Genomic DNA, 19258 nt, shown 5'->3' on the forward strand with positions numbered 1-19258 from the left:
ATTGTTGTGATGATTTCAATTTTTTTACTTTGTTATTTATTTGCTTATTTGTTTATTGACTGAATTATTTTCTATCAAGTTGTTTTTTATAGATGCAATTGTTACTGTGCATTATCATTTTAGTTCAGAATTATTATAGGATTATGATTGTGAGTATTACAACTGTATATGATTATCATTCTTAATTTGATTGTTGTAGTTATTCACATTTTATATCATTACCCTACTGTTAGTATCAGACTTAGACGTGTCAATATTACCTTTGAATCATTTGCATGCTTACCGATGTTTAAGTGTGACTCAGCAGAAAGTTGCCGAGCATATTTAAAAGGGAGTTTGCTCATCACGTAGATAAAATGCCTTCTTTTTCTCCTGCATTGAATTGTTATTGCGCACAAGCATCCTGATATGTACCAGCCTCTTCCTTAATGCACTCACAACTTCTTTCTACTGCTCTGTTGTAATAGAAAGGCAGGAGTTTGGCCGGTTGTTGCCTCTTGGGAGTTATTACCGAGGTTTACCTGAAAAATGGAGAAAATTGTATGTAGTGATTTTTGTAAATGATGTTTCAGGGATTGAAAATTGTTTCTTTAATATTTACCAGTGTAGAGGTTATGTTGATCATATCAAAGTTTTTTTTCCTTCTTTCTTTTTTGGAAAGTGACGAATGTGCGCTCTTCACAAGGGTTCTCATTCAGTTATGATCATCTTTATTATTTTTTGTAAGTGTAGGGAGTAGGAGGTACATGAAATCGGATGTGAATAGAATTGTTTTGGGTTAAATTTGGAGACAGTTTGAGCAAATAGATATATTAGGAATAAACAGAAAGGAGTTGCCCAAAGTGTGTGTGTTTGTGCGCTTGTGTGTGTGTGTGTGTGTGTGTATTCATATTTTTTTTATTGATTTCCTTTTTTATTATTATTATTATTATTACATTTTATCAGTCAGACATTTCCAAAGAATCTTGAATGTCTTGGATTAATGGACTGCAGGACGGTAAAGGAACAGCTGAGAATGGTTATGTGAATCCACATGGATATTGGTTGTATGTTGAATTTTTGGCATTCATGGAAACTGACTCTTTACTAAAAATGAGGAGGATGTATGCTAATGATTCAGTTGCTTTAGCATTTTACGTGCCTGGTTGATGAATAGGTGCTTTTTCTCTGCTCAATTACTTGGCTCATTTGTTTGACTCTCTCACTTGTTCACTCACTCACTCACTCACTCACTCACTCACTCACTCACTCACTCACTCACTCACTCACTCACTCACTCACTCACTCACTCACTCACTCACTCACTCACTCACTCACTCACTCATTTACACATACACATTCTCTCTCTCTCTCTCTCTCTCTCTCTCTCTCTCTCTCTCTCTCTCTCTCTCTCTCTCTCTCTCTCTCTCTCTCTCTCTCTCTCTCTCTCTCTCTCTTTTTCTCTCTTTTTCTCTCTTTTTCTCTCTTTCTCCTTCTTCTATATCTCCTTCTCCATCTCCTTCTCCTTCTCCTTCTCTCATTTTTCTCCTTCTCCTTTTCCTTCTCCTTCTCCTTCTCTTATTTTCTCCTGCTCCTTCTCCTTCTCTTTCTTTTATTTTTCTCCTTCATCTCCTCCTTCTTCTCTTATTTTTCTCCTTTTCCTTCTTGTTCTCTTATTTTTCTCCTCCTCCTCCTCCTCCTCCTCCTTCTCCTCCTTTTCCTTCTCCTCTTATTTTTCTCACTCACATAATATCTCATACTTCAAACTACCTTTTACCAGTAAAGTGGGTAATACTGTTATTACAAAGTTGTCATAGCATTTGACAGTTCTGGTAACTTTAACATGAAGTGATTTAAAGAAGTTAACTTACACTCAGGCTCTACAAGCCAGGCTCTTCCTTGGTCCCTGAGCCAACTATCTCTTCCAGGCCACCCACATTACAAACACACACTTTGGGCTTGGGTGTTTTTAGGCTTCCAATTTGTTTAATGGTGTTGTAACTGCATAATGATATTGTTAATATTATCAAGCTTTTGAGAAGACTAAAGACTGCATATCACTGCCAACAACAAAAAAAAGTTTGATATAGGCAGAGAACGCTCCTGGTCTGGCTTCCCCCAATTCCCCAAAGAGCGTACCTAGGCCTGGTAAAAAGAGAGAAACCCTGACTTGATTCTGGTTACTAGAGTCCTATAAAGCAAGTGGAGCCCTAGCTTTAGGTATTATGCAGTTGGATGTGGATACTCAATTTGTATTTTATTGTATGGCAAGGATAGATTATCAAAGGAGAGTACCTTCATGAACTTTACTTATACTTTTTACTTATATATATTCCATTTATAAATATCTTGTAATGTATATTAATGGTTTTGATATAAATAAAGACTCCTGTAGAATACGTAATGGACTGGGATAAGTTTAGAAACAAAGAATGATTATCCTATGGCAAATAAATGCTTGTGTATATATATGCAGTGCATGAAAATATAGCTGCTGTGTAAGCCATGTGCTATTTATATATTTACATTGTGTAAATGGCTTTTTGTAGATTTTTTGAATACACCATTTCAGGCCTGTGATGGCAGGCAGTAGTTCTGTTGGCTAGTTATTGGCATTATTTGTGAAGTAATCAACTGAAGATACTTTTTCATAAAAGTTGGATCACTTTTGAATGTAATTCATATGACAGTGTTCCTCATATTCATCAAGGAATTTAGGATTTTTTGTTGATTTATTGCATTTTTTTTTTTTTCTTTTTTTTAATTCCCCGATCTTTTCTTTCTCCCTCTCCCTCACCTCCTCTCCTTTCTTCTTCCCTCCACTTCCCTGAAGGAAACTTAAAAGGGGAAAATGTTATTTTTATTTGCATGCTTTCTTAGCTGCACAAATAGAATCACTGTATATGATAGGCTTATTGTTTTTGCACTTTTGCACTAGTTTGTGTAGCCCCAAAATTGTATTTTTTTCGGTAAATGATTATGTCAGTCTTATACTGCTGACTATTTATGTAAAACTTTAAGTTCATTACTTTTAATTTTTTTAATAACTTTTATGATGATAAAATTTGTATTTTTTAGATGCTCATGTGCATATATGCATTCACATACATACAAGGTTTACTTACAAGTGCATGTATACATATACACATACCTTTACACACATACACATCGCTGTACACACATGCACAAGCAAACAGACATGCAAACACACATTAGACACATGCACACACACACCCACACACCAGACACATGCACACACACACACACACACCAGACACATGCACACACACACCCACACACCAGACACATGCACACACACACCCACACACCAGACACATGCACACACACACCCACACACCAGACACATGCACACCCACACCCACACACCAGACACACACACCCACACCCACACACCAGACACATGCACACACACACCCACACACCAGACACATGCACACACACACCCACACACCAGACACATGCACACCCACACACCCACACACCAGACACATGCACACACACACACCCACACACCAGACACATGCATACACACACACCCACACACCAGACACATGCATACACACACACCCACACACCAGACACATGCATACACACACACCCACACACCAGACACATGCATACACACACCCACACACCAGACACATGCACACACACACCCACACACCAGACACATGCACACACACACCCACACACCAGACACATGCACACACACACCCACACACCAGACACATGCACACACACACCCACACACCAGACACATGCACACACACACCCACACACCAGACACATGCACACACACACCCACACACCAGACACATGCACACACACACCCACACACCAGACACATGCACACACACCCACACACCAGACACATGCTCTGCCATATACAATAATGTCTGGTACCACTGCAATTTTTTTACTTTAATGGAAAATAAGGGAATCCATTTACAATTGGAAGTTGGATGCAGGTATATGCATGAAGAGCAATGTATTATTTGAACAGAGTTGATCATGATCTGAAAATATTTTTAGTTTGTTCATTATATAGGGCATTAGATGGGGCAAATTGAGGAGGGGATGGAGGGAGGAGAAGGTAGCTATGGAGGAATCTGGAGGAGAATAGGGATAAACCTTACTGTTCTGGCTAAGTGTTATTGCAGTTGACTCATTGCAATAGAATATGAAGTCTCCATAATCAATTATATTTATTGTTTACAGTTTATAGCTCCAAGAATTAGTGATTTCATTTACCCTGAATCTCCCACCAAACACTCTGGCAGTTCTGTCAAGAGATTTATCGTTGTTGACTGGATACTTGATTTGGTTGCTAATATATCAGATAATCAAGGCTTCCTTATCATGATAGGATGATGATATCAATATATAATATGTTTATATTGTAATATCCACAAAGAATAAAAACAAGATTGTTAGCAACAGTTATGAAAAGGGAGTCCAGCCATATCATTTCTGCTACTTGTAACTAATATGACATTGGAGCTCATGCATTATACATAAGTACTCACTTTTCCGTGTTTAAAGTTGTAATCGACCACAATTTTTACAGGTTATGAGAGGGCAGAAAGGCCTTGCTAGCTTTAAGATATTATCATATGACTGGTATGAAAACTGGCCAGCATAATTTTTGTTACTGTGCATGAAAGGTGGAAAGATAACCAAAGAACATTAATGAGTTTCACAGGTTATGCAATTATACTATCTGTATTTTACGAAAGGAGGTAGAGGCTCTTCCGTCTATCTCTTCTCTCCTATCCCTTTCATCCTTTATTAATTTGGTTAGTTTCATCAGTTCAAGGGTTTTGAGTTAGTTACTTAGTTAGAGTAAACTTATTTTGGTTTTGTTTATTAGAAAAACAGTGGTACCTTTTCTTAATGCAGTATTACCAGACAAATTTGTTGATGCACCTAAGTTGGAAGTAAATTCAACCTTACACATTTTATACAGCATATATTAACATACTTTCACATGCATATATGGATACATTTATATTTACATATTGCACATGCACATACACAAATAATTGAATGAGCAGATACACGTACACATGCGCACGCACATGCACACACACATGCACATACACATACACAAGTAATTGAATGAGCAGATACACGTACACATGCGCACGCACATGCACACACACATATGCACATACACATACACATGCACAAACACACACATACACATACACATACACATACATATGCCCATACCCATGCGCACACACATATACACATACATATACACATGCACATGCACACACACATGCATACACACAAACGCATACACATACTCATGCACACGCACACGCATATACACATGCTCTCACACACACACACACACACACACACACACACACACACACACACACACACACACACACACACACACACACACACACACACACACACACACACACACACTTACACATACACATACATACGTATACACACATGTACAATTTGTAATGTATTGACATGTGAACTGATATTTATTTCTACTGAACCTTTTCCCCAGATTGTCCCAAACTTAGTGAGGATTCTGAAGAACTTGATCATGGCTGGCTACTCCCCAGAGCATGATGTGCAGGGTGTGTCTGATCCTTTCCTTCAGGTTAGTTTTTTACGAGTGAAGTTTGTAAAAGGTTTACTGTTTCAATATCTACTTTGAAATACAGTGATCTCTGTGGATATTTAGTCATTCCTTGTGTCTAATCCTATGCAACTTTATGAAATTGTCTTCAGAGTCATAAAAGATGCCTCCTCTTTTTTTTTTTTGTGAGGCTAAATAACCTGCATTGCAATTGCCTTGTCTGATAAATAAAGAAAAAAAAGGAATTTTCTCATGCATGAATTTAAGTCCACTACATTGTCTTGTATGAAATGGCAATTACCAAGCAGACATAAACCAATCAAACAGGTGAAGATTCTGAAACTCCTGCGAATCCTTGGGCACGAGGACAGCGAGGCCTCCGAGACCATGAACGACATTCTTGCGCAAGTGGCAACCAACACGGAGTCGTCGAAGAATGTCGGCAATGCCATCTTGTATGAAACGGTACTCTCCATCATGGACATCAAGAGCGAGAGTGGCCTTAGGGTGAGGATTGCTGTGGCTGTTTCTGTGCCTCTCTTTTTAGTGTTTTCATTCAAAAGGAGAAAGTTGTATTTTACAACACTTGTTGTGGAAATGTGTGGGTGTGCGTGTGTGTGTGGGTGTATGTGTGCGTGCGTGTGTGCATGCGTGTGTGCGCGTGCGTGTGTGTGTGTGTGTGCACGCGCGTGTGTGTGTGTGTGTGTGTGTGTGTGTGTGTGTGTGTGTGTGTGTGTGTGTGTGTGTGTGTGTGTGTGTGTGTGTGTGTGTGTGTGTGTGTGTGTGTGTGTGTGCGTGCGTGCGTGCGTGCGTGCGTGCGTGCGTGCGTGTTAGAGTGTGTGGGTGTGTGTGTGTGAGAGACTGTATTTGCAAGAGTGTGTGTGTGTGACCTATCCAGAAGAAAAGTTATTGTTCAATAACTCAAATTACATGCAACAAGTTCAGTACAAGGAAAAATAAGTACTTGTAAACATTTTGCCATATGGGCTCTTCACGTATATTTTCATGTGTTTATGTATGTCTTTTTGGACATTTCCAATTAAGATGGTTATTTTATTGACCTTAATTTTACAGACTTTGGATATTTTGTTATATAAAAAGAAATCCTTAAAAGACAGAAAGAAAAGGAATAAAGAAGAAAAAGCCTCTTACCAGAAAGGCATCTTTTTAAGTCTAGTTTTCTTTTAGGTTTTGGCTATCAACATCCTGGGAAGGTTTCTCCTCAATGCCGACAAGAACATTCGGTATGTCGCTCTCAACACCTTACTAAGAGTTGTGCATGCTGATAACTCTGCTGTTCAGCGACATAGAACTACAATTTTGGAATGTCTGAAGGTATGGTTGAAATATCAAAATGTTTTTTGTTTTCACTTTTTAGATGATTTAGTCTTGGGTCAGATCCTGATGGGATAGAAAGGATCCTAATGGGATAGAAAGGACATGCATATTTGATTTATATGAATTTTCTGCTGAAAGGTGGTTTCCCCCTCAAAGGCAGTTGGATTTTTTTTTTTTTTTTCTTTCTTTTTTTTTTTATGCTGGACAAAGTTAGAATGATATTATGAAAGAAGGATAAGTAAGAGAATGAAGTGATGATGATGAACTTATTAACAGATCATTAATTTGAATATAACAGATGAAGATGATGTTCATTGGTTGTGATCAGTCTTTAGGGAACAAATTACATGGGGCTTTGCCTTGTATTTCAGGATGCAGACATTTCCATCAGGCGGCGGGCTATGGAGCTTTGCTTTGCCCTCATCAACAGTAACAATATCCGCACGATGATGAAGGAATTGCTAAGCTTCTTGGAGACGGCAGAACCAGAGTTCAAGGCTACGTGCTCCTCAAAGTGTGTGCTTGCAGCAGAGAAGTACTCACCCAATGTGCGGTGGCACATTGACACCCTCCTCAAAGTTGTCCAGGCGGTAAGTGGAGAGAAATCATTTGAACTTATTTAGTCTTACTTTTGCTTTTTATGGGACTTTAATCTTTTCTCTCTTACCTTTACCATTTGGTTCTTTTTAATCATTATTTTTCTCCCTTCCCCCCTTTGATCCTTACCTCTTCCACTCACTCATAGTGTTTCTTTTTTTAGTGTGTGTGTCAATATTCAACCATTGAGTACAGCTAGAAGCTAGAAGACCTGAAAGTAATCCTTTTTTTTATCTCCAATTTTCAGGCTGGTAACCACGTCCCAGATGACGTTGTGTCTTCAGCCATACAATTGATATCAGATGCCAGGACGGAGCAGGCATATGCTGTAGGGGAGTTGTGGCGCCACCTGTCTGTTGCTCAGCTGGAATTCCAACCTCTCATCCAGGTGGCTACTTGGTGTATTGGAGAGTTTGGTGACTTGTTACTCAATGGTAGGTTGGTGTAATTTTTTTTATGCTAGCTTGGTTCCTTATATGATTGGTTGAAGGTACTTGGCACATTGTGCAGACTAGTCTTTCTTGCCTCATTTTAAGTAAGTTTGTACTTATTTTCTTGCAATTTACTTTTATAAGATTTTTTTGCCCAGCTAAATAGAGATTATTGAACCAAGATAGTGAAAATAACTGATTTGTTTCAGGTCAAGCAGATGTGACCGTGGTGGAGTCTGAACTTATAGAGGTTTATCAGAGGATCCTGTGGTCTTCCCAGTGCAGCATCCCCACCAAGGAGTATGCGCTTACCTCTCTCATGAAACTCTCTGCCAGGCTCAGCCATGAAGTAGGGTAAGAACATCAGATTGCCATATCCACAGTGATTTAAGTTTATTGATCATTTTTAAGTAGATGGCTCCACAAGTACCTGGTTGTCAAGGTGTCAGTTACTGGTCCCATCTGCTTACCCTTTTCCTTAATTTTTGAAAGTGTTATTTTTTGTTATTGATTGTTATTGATATTGTTGATAACATTATGATTATCGTAATGTCAGTAATAATTGTAAAGAGTATCAATATTGATAATATTAGAAAAAAAGTAGGGAAACCAGCTAAGGTCACCAAGGTTTATCAGTTGACTCCTTGGTGGCTGAATAATCGTACTTGTGGCATTTTCATTTTTTCAAAACAAAATGATAATAGACATTACAGGATCCCAGCAGCAGTGGGTTAAAATGATTATTCTTATCTTGACAGATCAATACAGCAGGTAGTTAGTGCATTTGGTTCACATCTCAACATAGAACTACAGCAGCGGGGTATTGAGTATAACCAACTGTTTACCAGACATGGGTAAGTTTTCCCCAGTTTATAAAAAAAAGAAAAGAAAAAATTGTAGTGTGTGTGGTGTAATTTTTTTTTTGATTTTGTAAACTATATCTAGTATGTAAGGTTACTATAATACTGATACCTTTGTCCTTACAGTCACATGCGAGGAGCCCTCTTAGAACGAATGCCTCCATTTGAAAACAACCGAATACAGGAGAATGACAAGATTGCCTTGACCAATGGTGTGGATGCGAGTCCAGACAACCAGGCATTATTGAATGACTTCACAGCACCCAATAACAATGCTAATGAAAATTATGAATCGGTAAGGATTTGATTTATTTCTTGTTTTTATTTATTGACTTGAATATACGAAATTGATAGAAATGTGAGAATAGGTTGAAGCTTATCTCTCTGAATCCTGAAGAAAAGCATCTTATTGCTATTTCAGCCCAGTAACTCCCAGCTAAATTGAAACCTTGATCACATGCCACTGCCAGCCATTTTTTTGTTTTTTTTGTTTCTTTGTTTTATATTTTGCTAAAACTAATTTAACATGATCTAAAGAATAGCTATTGATTCTCTTCCCATGGAAATGCTCGAATATCCTAAACAAATGAGATAGGTTATACAACATTAGAGAAGTGACCATTTATATACTATGGTGATGGCTGTGTTGTATATATGCAGTAGCAGTCCTAATGTTAAGCCTTTATATATATATATGGAGTTACATAGCCTGACTTTTTACAGCAGTATTTGTTAAGTGTATATATATGATTATTGTTCATTTTATCATTTTATAGCTATGTCAGTTTTTGTGATATCTAGTTGGTATAGCAATATTGTGGCTGTTCATCTTTCATATTATTGAGTCAGCCATGAGTTTTATATTGTGTTTTCAAATGATATACGTTTTTTTTTTATTATTCATATATTTTTTACTTGATCAGAATGCCTTGTTGGACTTGCTTGGAGGAATGGATCCCGGTGAGAGCAATGCTGTTCAGCCATCCACAACTCCAGCGCCTGTCACTGCACCTGCACCAGCTGTCAACTCTGATATATTAGATCTGTTAGGTGAGGCATTCTTATCATTGAATGCATCCTGTCTCCTTTCTTTTTTTATTGACTTTCTCCCGCTCTTGGTGCTTTTAAATTTTCTCATTCTTTTTCTTTCTACCCCTTCCCATTTCTTGTTGCTCTTGCATTTCCTCTTCCTCTTCCTGTCCTATCCTGCACATCCTTCGTTTTACAGGCATTAGGCCAACGCCAGTGGCCCCTCTGCTGGGTGCACGGCAAGTAGGTTGGGCACACATAAACGTGAGAAGACTCTATGCCTCCCCTTTGTAATGTTTTTTTTCTCTTTTTATGCTGAAGCATTTTTTTCTTTTCTTTTCTTTTAATTGCCATTTTCCAGTGTCCATTTTTGTCTTTTGATTTGGTTTATCCAGATGGTAATAAACTGTTTTCCTTGTACAAACATGATATCCCTCTAGGTAGTAAATAACTCATTACAAGAAAAATATTCAATTTTCTGTAATACAACCTGTGCAGCTGGTCACAGCGGCCTGGAATAGGATGCTGAACATAGAAATGGCATTCTTCCTGGTGCCTGCGCTCTTACAGTCATAGCTCACAGTTATTACATTCCACTCGTGATTGTCGATGGGAATAATGCAAAAACCCCATTCTAAATGCCAATTGAGTCTAATTTGAGGTTTGCGCACCTGTAGTGAGTCCTTTCCATCACCCTGGTCTTCACTCATGATGGCAAGTTCATGTCACTTAGCCTGCAGCCATTTTTTCCTGTGACAGCATTTTCATGTCACCTGCTGCTCAAGCCAAGTAATTTCATGATGCGATGGTCACATCACCCAGATCAAAGGGGTTGAATTAGTAACTTTATTTTATAGTATGTTCCCCCTGAACACTATTGATTTTGAAAGATGCACCTGAACATGTCTTAAGACTTGAACAATTTTAACAGGTGGATTGGATTCAACACCTGCTGCACCTGTGCCAGCTACCAATATGAACGACACCATGTCATCGGGCCAGTCCACCAATTCCAGCAACTCGGCATACTTGTTGGACGGTCTGCTCAACAATTCCACCCCTATCATCACCTCTCTCAACCCGGCTGCAACAACAGCCTCCAACACGCTCACAACACCTGCAGTCCAGAAGACCAGTAGTATGTTAAAGTTTTATATTGTTTCATTGAATTTAAAATTGAATGAGATTAGCATCAGTGTCAAAGTAATGAAAGTGAACAGTTTATACTCAAGTAAAATAGATGTGTAATGATTAGAGACTGCTTGTGGCTCCCCAAAAATAGGGTCAGATTGATGAAGGTGTATAATATGTTCTGTGTAAGAAATAAATGTATGGTAATTGGAGAGAGTTTTTTGCCTGAGAACAACAGTGCTGTCTAGCAACAATAATTATTTTTGTCCCATTACAGGTATACCAGGCATCAATGCTTATAACAAAAATGGAATCAAGTTGGACATGACATTTGAGGTGCAGGAGACTGTCACAACTATCAACATGCAAGCCACAAACAACACGGGAACCAACGTCACAGATTTTCTCTTCCAGGCTGCTGTGCCAAAGGTTTGTTCTTCGCTTTGTGTTTGGTTATGCTTCTTAGTTCTGTAGATGTATCATCCTGTTGTAGTGGAAATGGAATATAGGCAAATGTTAATTCAGAATGTTTCTTTTGCTAACATTTTCCCTTTAGCCTATTGGATCTGGGTGGCTTGTTGCCAACTTTTGGCTCAAGTCCGGGCATTATATTTACTTGAGTGGCAACTCTCGTGGGTGTGTTTTATAGGCCCAACCCATGCACATTTATGTGGTGTCATAAATGCCTCCCCTTTGCAATGTTATCTTATTTTCTGCATAAGCATTTTTTTTTTTTTTTTTTTGCCATTTTCCAAGTCCTTTATTTGTCATTTGATATTCTGTTTGAAGATACTATTAGAATGTTTTCCATGCATATCATCTCAAGTGGAAGTCTAGAATTCAGTTCATTAAAGATAACAAATATTTATTTGTTGATGTTTTTTTTTTGTTTAACTATTCGATTTTCTTCAATGTGTATCGTCTTTTCTGATGGCTGTGTGGTTCACCAAACGAAGTATATCTGTTTGGGCTGGGTGCGTACTCCAGGGTTATTCCCCAATTTATAAGGAAAAAGCTGGTGATGTACCAGCTATGATAACTCTTAGCAAGTTCGTTGTACTGTTGGCCGAGGTTGAATCTATGGTGATTAAACATATGTGAAGCCATCTTATATGTAAACGAAATTTATAAAATAGACCACAGTGGGCAGTGCATTACTCAGTACCAGTAGGTTGATTGATCGGACCCATGCAATATACTGTGATCATTATCGTTGCTATTTCTCTTCACAGTCGTTACAACTACAGATGCTAAACCCAAGCAGCACTAGCATGGCTCCAACATCTACCCTGAACCAAATCATCAAGGTCAACAACCCGAACAAGGTAAATAGAGAATGAGGACATAAGGACTCTGCCCACAACCTTCCTTACCCTAGTTTGTGTGTGTGGCAGGGAGATTTTTCATAATTGGTTTTATCATCTTTGTTCTTTCTCATATGTATATATATTTTTTCTTACTTGCATGTAACTGTACATTAGATGTGATCATATTTGGCAAAGTAAGTGTAGTTTGTTTTTTATTTGTCTTTGCCATTTTATTATTCTGTTCCTACGTTAAAAAATATATTTTTGTATGTGTGTATAGGTAGTATGCACTTCATACAAATACAAAATACTTTTTTGACACAGGTGGCATTGAGGATGAGGATAAAGCTGTCGTGGTCAGCCAACGGGTCACTCGTCCAGGATCAAGGCGAGATCAGCAACTTCCCTCCGGCTCTTTGGCAGTGACACCACCTGGGCACCCTTCACCCTGTCCACGGAACTTGCCTCTCCATCGGCTCCCTCTCATTGTATCACTTTCATGTCAAGAACAATGATATCTGCATGTCCAAGACATCAACCTTGTACTCTCTCTCTCTCTCTGAGAGGATCTCACTGAAAATTTATTTGCCTGAGATTATTTCTTTCAGTGATTGCTTAAAGATTTTTACCAAGGCAAGAAGATCATGTTTTATCTCTCTTTTCCATTCTTTTTCCTCCCTTGGTGATTTAATGCTGCCATTATCCCATATCTCATCTTTTGTCTGTTTCTTTCATAAGTTCATTTTATATTCTGCTATGTGGTTTCTCTCACACACAACACTCTCCACCACTAGGAAAGTTGTACTCAAAGAGATAGTCCCTTTCCCCTTTTATGCCATTGTATATCTTCTCAAGATGGTTGTGGTCTTCAATTGGCAGGACAAATGCACTCTGTTCTCTGGAGCTACTTGTTTCACTAGACTACATGCTCTTCCTTTCTCATGGTTTTCTACACTATTACTCATCATGTGTGCTCTTGTGTTCTTCCCTGTATTTTCATTTACCATTTGTTTCATGTACATGGTATTCATGTCTTGGCACATTGGCTCTTGTTCACTGATGAAATTTCTTAAACAAACAGCAGTGTACCAGTTAGTTTCATTAGAACTTTCTTGGTATTTTGTTTTTGGTTTCACGCCTGGTTTCACTTCTACATCCTTCTCTAGTATGGCATGTGCCCCGTCCTTCCCAATCCATGACTTAACAAGTGCATTGTCACGCCTGCATTGTGTATTACTAATGAGGTGACAGGAATCTCCCTGTGTTGTAGTGTGAGTTTTTTGCTGTCGAGCATTATATCTCTTATTGGACAGTGTATAATATGCAGACTCTTGTGAGCAGTGGTTGTGCTAATGTTGACAATAGAGGGAGTGATATTTGTGATACAAAGATTGAATGGCCAACATTAATTCATGACAAGACAACAGTAATTCAGATGATTATAATGCAGTTAGTTGACTCTTGACTCAATTAATTTTCAGATAGTTTTGTTTTTTGAAATGGGAGGTGGATGTTCCTTTATTTAAGGATTAAGTCTGATTTGATGTATTCTCCAATTTATTGTAACACAGTGCAAAGTAAGATTCACAATTATCTAACATCTGACTCCTCAAAACAGTGCTGATGTTTATTGATGGTTTCCTTAACAAATTGTGTGGAAAATTAGGTAACATGTAATATGAAGCAGTGATTATTTTTGGACAATATAACATGGGTTATATTCAAAGCTGTTATGGACAGTCTGTTTTTCGTTTTGCATTGCAGTAAATATTTATATAATTGATGCTTTTTGATGTGTAATTTTAGTGCATCTAATGATATCCACATATGATTCACATTATGTAAGGTACATAGTTTACTAACAGCTGTATTCCATCTGATTCCTTGATAAGGTCAAATAACATGAATTCAGAATACAGACCTCAGCTGAATATATCTTATGATCACCATGTTCATGATGAAATGTTTGACTAAGATGATGGTATGTAAGTTGCTTTATACATGGACTTGTTTCCAGTAAAGGATATATTACTTCCAGCAAAACTGGAATCTGACTTTGTCATCATATAAGTAACTTACAAGACGGAGTGTTTGTCGCAGTACTGTACACATTGAAAACCACAACACCTGTGTTACAATCTTTAGCTGTCACACTTGTACTTCCCTTTGTACTTAAGTGATCTGTTGCATGTATTGGGAATTCTTTTTGTAACATTAAAACACATGTGTTAAATAGGTACCCTATTGATGATTATGATTATTTGCCTTACAGTGTAAAATGCTTTTTTCGCATCTTTGAATAAGATATATTTTTTTTTATTGGGTAAAGACTGATTGCCATTTTTAAAGTTTAGGATTGTACTTAAAAGCCCAAATGGCTGTTAGGACATTGTGAAATATGTATAGTATGTATTTCCTTTTTCTTACGCTTTTTAGTCTATGCCAAATACTATTAACCAGTGAGATTTGAAGTACTGGCTGCATATGATCTACCCCTTTTATTAGGAAAGAATCTATCAAGTGCTCCATTGTGTGCCAGATACCACCCCACTATCACAGCTGAGGTGGGGTAGAAGATGAATTGTTCTTCAAAAAAATATATATATGATAATAAAAGCAAAAAAAAAAAAGAAAATATATATATATATAAAAAAGTGGACTTAATAGATCATTGAACTGGGAGGAAGATTGTTTTTTTTCTTTCTTTTATTTAACAAAAAAACATTTATATCCATGGAACCTAATTTTTGTTTAATTTAAAGTTATTTTTATTTTATATAAGTCAGGATTATGTAAATAACCATATCAGGAAGAGCAAGCTGCTGATAATGATGAGTAGGTGTTCCATAATTGTTGTAAATACTTGTTATAAGTGATGCACAGTGAGAGGGCTTGGAGAACCTTGCCGTGAGCCCAGCTATTGTGTGTAAAAAAAACCAAGAGTCCATCCACATCATTTATTTTTTCTCCTTTGTATTTCGTAGGTGATTTTAATCAGTACCAAACTTAATATTTATGTTCTGTTATTTAAATTGGTGATGGAGTATGAATTTGTTTTGTTATGGCAAATTTATGCCCAAGACGCCAAGGCAAGTTTTGACAAAGTTTCCTACAAATGTCAAAAAGTAAAACTGGCCTGTGAAGAGCCCGGGACAGCATTTACAATCCTAGGCTCTGTCATTTTATTTCATTGTTACACAGTAGGACCCATAGGCCCAAGAGGTATATATTTTGTGGAATGTGTCCTGTTGTATTAAATTTATTTAGTGTTTGTATATTTTATGTCATTTAGGAATGATGTATCTATATATTGTTTGATATAATGATTGAGTTATAAGAAAAAATTATTATGTATATAAAACTTCCAGGGCTGCTTTCAGAAAAAGTGTCAGGGAATGTCTTAATAGCACCCAGACAAAAAGTGATGGGGCAGTGGGAAGGAAGAAATTTATGACAGATTTTACATTCTTTCAAAAGGAATTTTATATGCTGAGTGAAATTAACCCCCAAAATACCCTTCCACTTAACTGCTGCACTTGTGAGATGAGGCTGGATTTAACCCCTGTGACTTTTTTTTTTTCTTTGGTGTGTGAAGTGGGTCTTCAAAATTGAATGGATCAAGAATGTAAATTGCTTTTATGTGGCACATGGTACATGTCTGCACTCCTGCGGAATAGTTCTTCTTGACCTCAAGATAGACATTGTAAATTAAAGTCACTGCAAACCACCTTGGGCAGCAGATGGGAACAGCAACCTTAAACTACTTTGGTGGCTCGTTTGTGGTTCCCCTGTCAGCCAAGACCACAAGTCTTCACAACCAAATACCAGAAGTTGACAGGGTCTGCATCGCTCATTGAGATGAATGTTTGTCTCCTTTCCAATGGGTATTGTCTTGGGGCGTGTGGCACCCTTCCCCACTCCATTGCTAGACAGTAGGCCAGGTCCACTAAGCCATTCCATGTTCTCTGGTGATGTAAAATGAGCCCTCTGGCATCATGTCATATTGATAATTTGGGGAAATAAATTTATCAATGACTTTTTATATTGTTGTTTTCCTCTGGTCTGGTCAGTGGTTCAGGTATCCTCGATATGGAATGCCATACAGAAAATAAGAAATATGGAGTTTTATTTTGAGAATTATTTACTCAAATAGTTTTTCACATTTTTTGGTGTGGATTATTATTATTATTTTATTTATTTTTTATTTATATTTTAATCTAATACTATTTCAAGGAAAAGGAAAATTGAAATTGTTTCATGATAAATTAAATACAGGTTTAACAAATTTGGAAAATTTATACATTTACCGCATACATTTTGCACAAGTTTTGGCTGAGAGCAATGAAGATGAAAAAATATATTCTAAAAGTATACTCATATGCATATGCATATACAGTATATACAAACCTCTAGATCAGTGGTTCCCAACCTTTTTTTCATTCTGCAGCGCCAACCCACATATAATCTTTTCAGGTTCAGGTATTGCTGGATATGAATTGTGTATAGGGGCCAGTAGCCTATAGGACAAGAACACTTACAGAAAGATTACAATTTATTGTTATGGGAGAGATGATATGTAGGTACTGAAGGCGAGATGAAACTGTTTAATTTGATTTCATAATTTTCATATTGCACCATGCAACCCCAGAAAGTACCCTTGGCCCCCAGGTTGGGAACTCCAGATCTACTCTTTTTTTTTGCTTCACCCTCTCCCATGCTTGTTTTTATCATGGGGGCCATAGGAGATAGGGACTTGTCTTTAATGTTGGAGATCACCCCTGCCTTCGGCCTCATCCCTTTCCTCAACTACTTATGCATGTATCTTCTCCCCATTTCATTCCCCCCTCCTTGGTGTTAATTTTTACTCCAAACTGTCTTGGCGAGACTATATCTTTTCCATTAAAGGAAAAGCTCACCATAGCCTCGGAATCTTACTATACCATACATCCTGGGGTTCAGAACGCAAAACTCTTCTCCATCTTCGAGTTACCTTGATCCTCTCCACTCTTGATTATGGATGTCACATATACTCTCCTGCATCTGACTCCCTTCTTGCTCATCTTAATATAATCTATCACTGCGGTCTTCTCTTAGCCCTAAAAGCGCCTTCTGCTCCTTTCTAGATTAGAGCCGGTATGATGAGGCAGGCACACCATCTGGCACAAGGTTAACCTTGTGCCAGTCATGAACGGCCCATGGGAGCCATGGGCATGGTATTCCCATTTAGTTGCCAAGCTGTTACCCCGTATGGGGACCCCTGAGGAGTGGACTAACCCCTACCTCTTTAACCTTTCATTGGTGCTATATAACCTTTAAAGTCTATCATGCTCATTTTGCTTTGTAACCATTAACCAATAACCATATCCTTCTTGTCTTCAATACCTTCTTCTGCCCACTTCCTAAGGTGTAAGAGCCATGCTAAAAGGATTAAACTGACTTTGGGCCAGTCATTCATAGACTTTTTGGAGCCATGGGCATGGTATTCCCTTGGTTAATCGCCCAGCTCATACCTCTCATGGGAACCCTGAGGGCTAGAATATTTCAGGCTCACCATGACCAATGATCAAAGGTCATACAGTACTATGATAAAGGATTGTGGTAAAAAAGGGTAAAAATTAATTAATGTTTAGGACCAAATATGTTAGGTGTCAAAGGTTGTAGAGCACTGTTGGTTAGTAAGGTAGTGAATGGGGGAAAGAGGGAAGAGTAAATGGAGTATGAAAGCTATTCAAGGACCTACACAAAGCCAGCCTTTCATCCTTTAAGCATGGCTCTCTTACCTTAGGAAGTAGACAGAAGGTGATAAAGAAGAGAAGGAAAAGAAAAGGAGGAGGAGACCATGCAAAATTAGTTAAGACAAAGACTGAGGCCCAATGTAGGGGTGATCCCTACATTGGGACTCAGCCTCCATCTCCTAAGCCCGCCACAAAAACGAGCATGAGATTGAGGGAGTATTCTTACCCTTTTCACCACAATACTTTACAATAGTGCAAAATGACCTTTAATGTTTAGCACAAATGTTATAACCATTAACCATTTAGTTCATTTTCATTATCAACATTTTACACTTCTTTTGTACTGGCGAGACAAAAAATATTGCAAATAATGGATTCACTTCTGTTGATCACCATTTACTGTGCCATTGTGGTACCTTTTCCAGAGCTGACAATGTGGTAGACCACTTAGAGAAAAACAATAATTCCCCTCACAACGTCTGTATCAATTTTCCTTGTAAGGTAACAGTTTAATATTTGTTTTAGTGAAAATTTTACCAAAAATACAAGTAATAAAAATTAAAGTTTTTGAGACAGCTACAAAAGACGCATTTTTTGCACTACTTTCTCTTTGTTAAAGAGGTGCATAGAAGACTAAAGAATCTTTTATTGCTGGTGATTCTGCAATGTAACAACACAAAGTCAACCTATTTTGTTACCTTTGCAGTTATTTGGGAAAAAAGAAAAGAAAAAAATAAAGTTTTCTATAACCTGTTGACACCTGGGAGGCATGAAATACATGTTATGTCCACTGTGATTTTAGTTGATCAATTTTGTATACACATAGATAACTCCACAAAAACTTTAAGACACTGTGGAGTCAATTAATAATCCTACCTGACTTCACCTGTTTTCTCTCTTCCTTAATTTTTGGAACCTTTTCATTACATTTTTGATTACTATTTTTGTTGTCTATAACATTAGAATAATCACAAAGTCAATGACAATCACGACAACAATAACATTATTAGTTGAAAAAAGGAAAAGGAAAAAAATATTAAGAAATTCCCAAAATACAAAGAATGGGAAAATCAGGCAAGGTCAGTTAGGCCTATTACTTGGCTCTAGGGTGACTAAGCACTCATGAAGCCCTCACCGTAAACAAAATTCACTAAACAAAATGAAAGTGGACAATACATGTACCTAGTGTCAATCAATAAAGGAAATAATTCATTCTAGA

The 19258-nt window shown here is 37.6% G+C and overlaps 1 protein-coding gene across 2 annotated transcripts in view; it reads left to right on the forward strand.

Annotated features, from left to right (window-relative positions):
- Positions 1-16346, forward strand: part of AP-1gamma (adaptor protein complex 1, gamma subunit) — a 36147-nt gene extending 19801 nt beyond the window's left edge. For both annotated transcript variants that reach the window (XM_027382257.2, XM_027382258.2), the window contains exons 7-19: positions 5537-5632; positions 5939-6118; positions 6800-6946; positions 7321-7539; positions 7794-7980; positions 8187-8331; positions 8736-8831; positions 8964-9132; positions 9761-9887; positions 10798-11004; positions 11275-11426; positions 12230-12322; positions 12629-16346. In XM_027382257.2, the coding sequence (XP_027238058.1) occupies positions 5537-5632; positions 5939-6118; positions 6800-6946; positions 7321-7539; positions 7794-7980; positions 8187-8331; positions 8736-8831; positions 8964-9132; positions 9761-9887; positions 10798-11004; positions 11275-11426; positions 12230-12322; positions 12629-12730 (1920 nt within the window). In that variant the 3' untranslated portion in view covers positions 12731-16346. The remainder of the gene's footprint in view (positions 1-5536; positions 5633-5938; positions 6119-6799; positions 6947-7320; positions 7540-7793; positions 7981-8186; positions 8332-8735; positions 8832-8963; positions 9133-9760; positions 9888-10797; positions 11005-11274; positions 11427-12229; positions 12323-12628) is intronic.
- The last annotated feature ends 2912 nt before the right edge of the window (positions 16347-19258 follow it).

This window comes from Penaeus vannamei, chromosome 11 (genome assembly GCF_042767895.1).
Source record: "Penaeus vannamei isolate JL-2024 chromosome 11, ASM4276789v1, whole genome shotgun sequence".
In the NCBI taxonomy this organism is placed as follows: domain Eukaryota; kingdom Metazoa; phylum Arthropoda; class Malacostraca; order Decapoda; family Penaeidae; genus Penaeus; species Penaeus vannamei.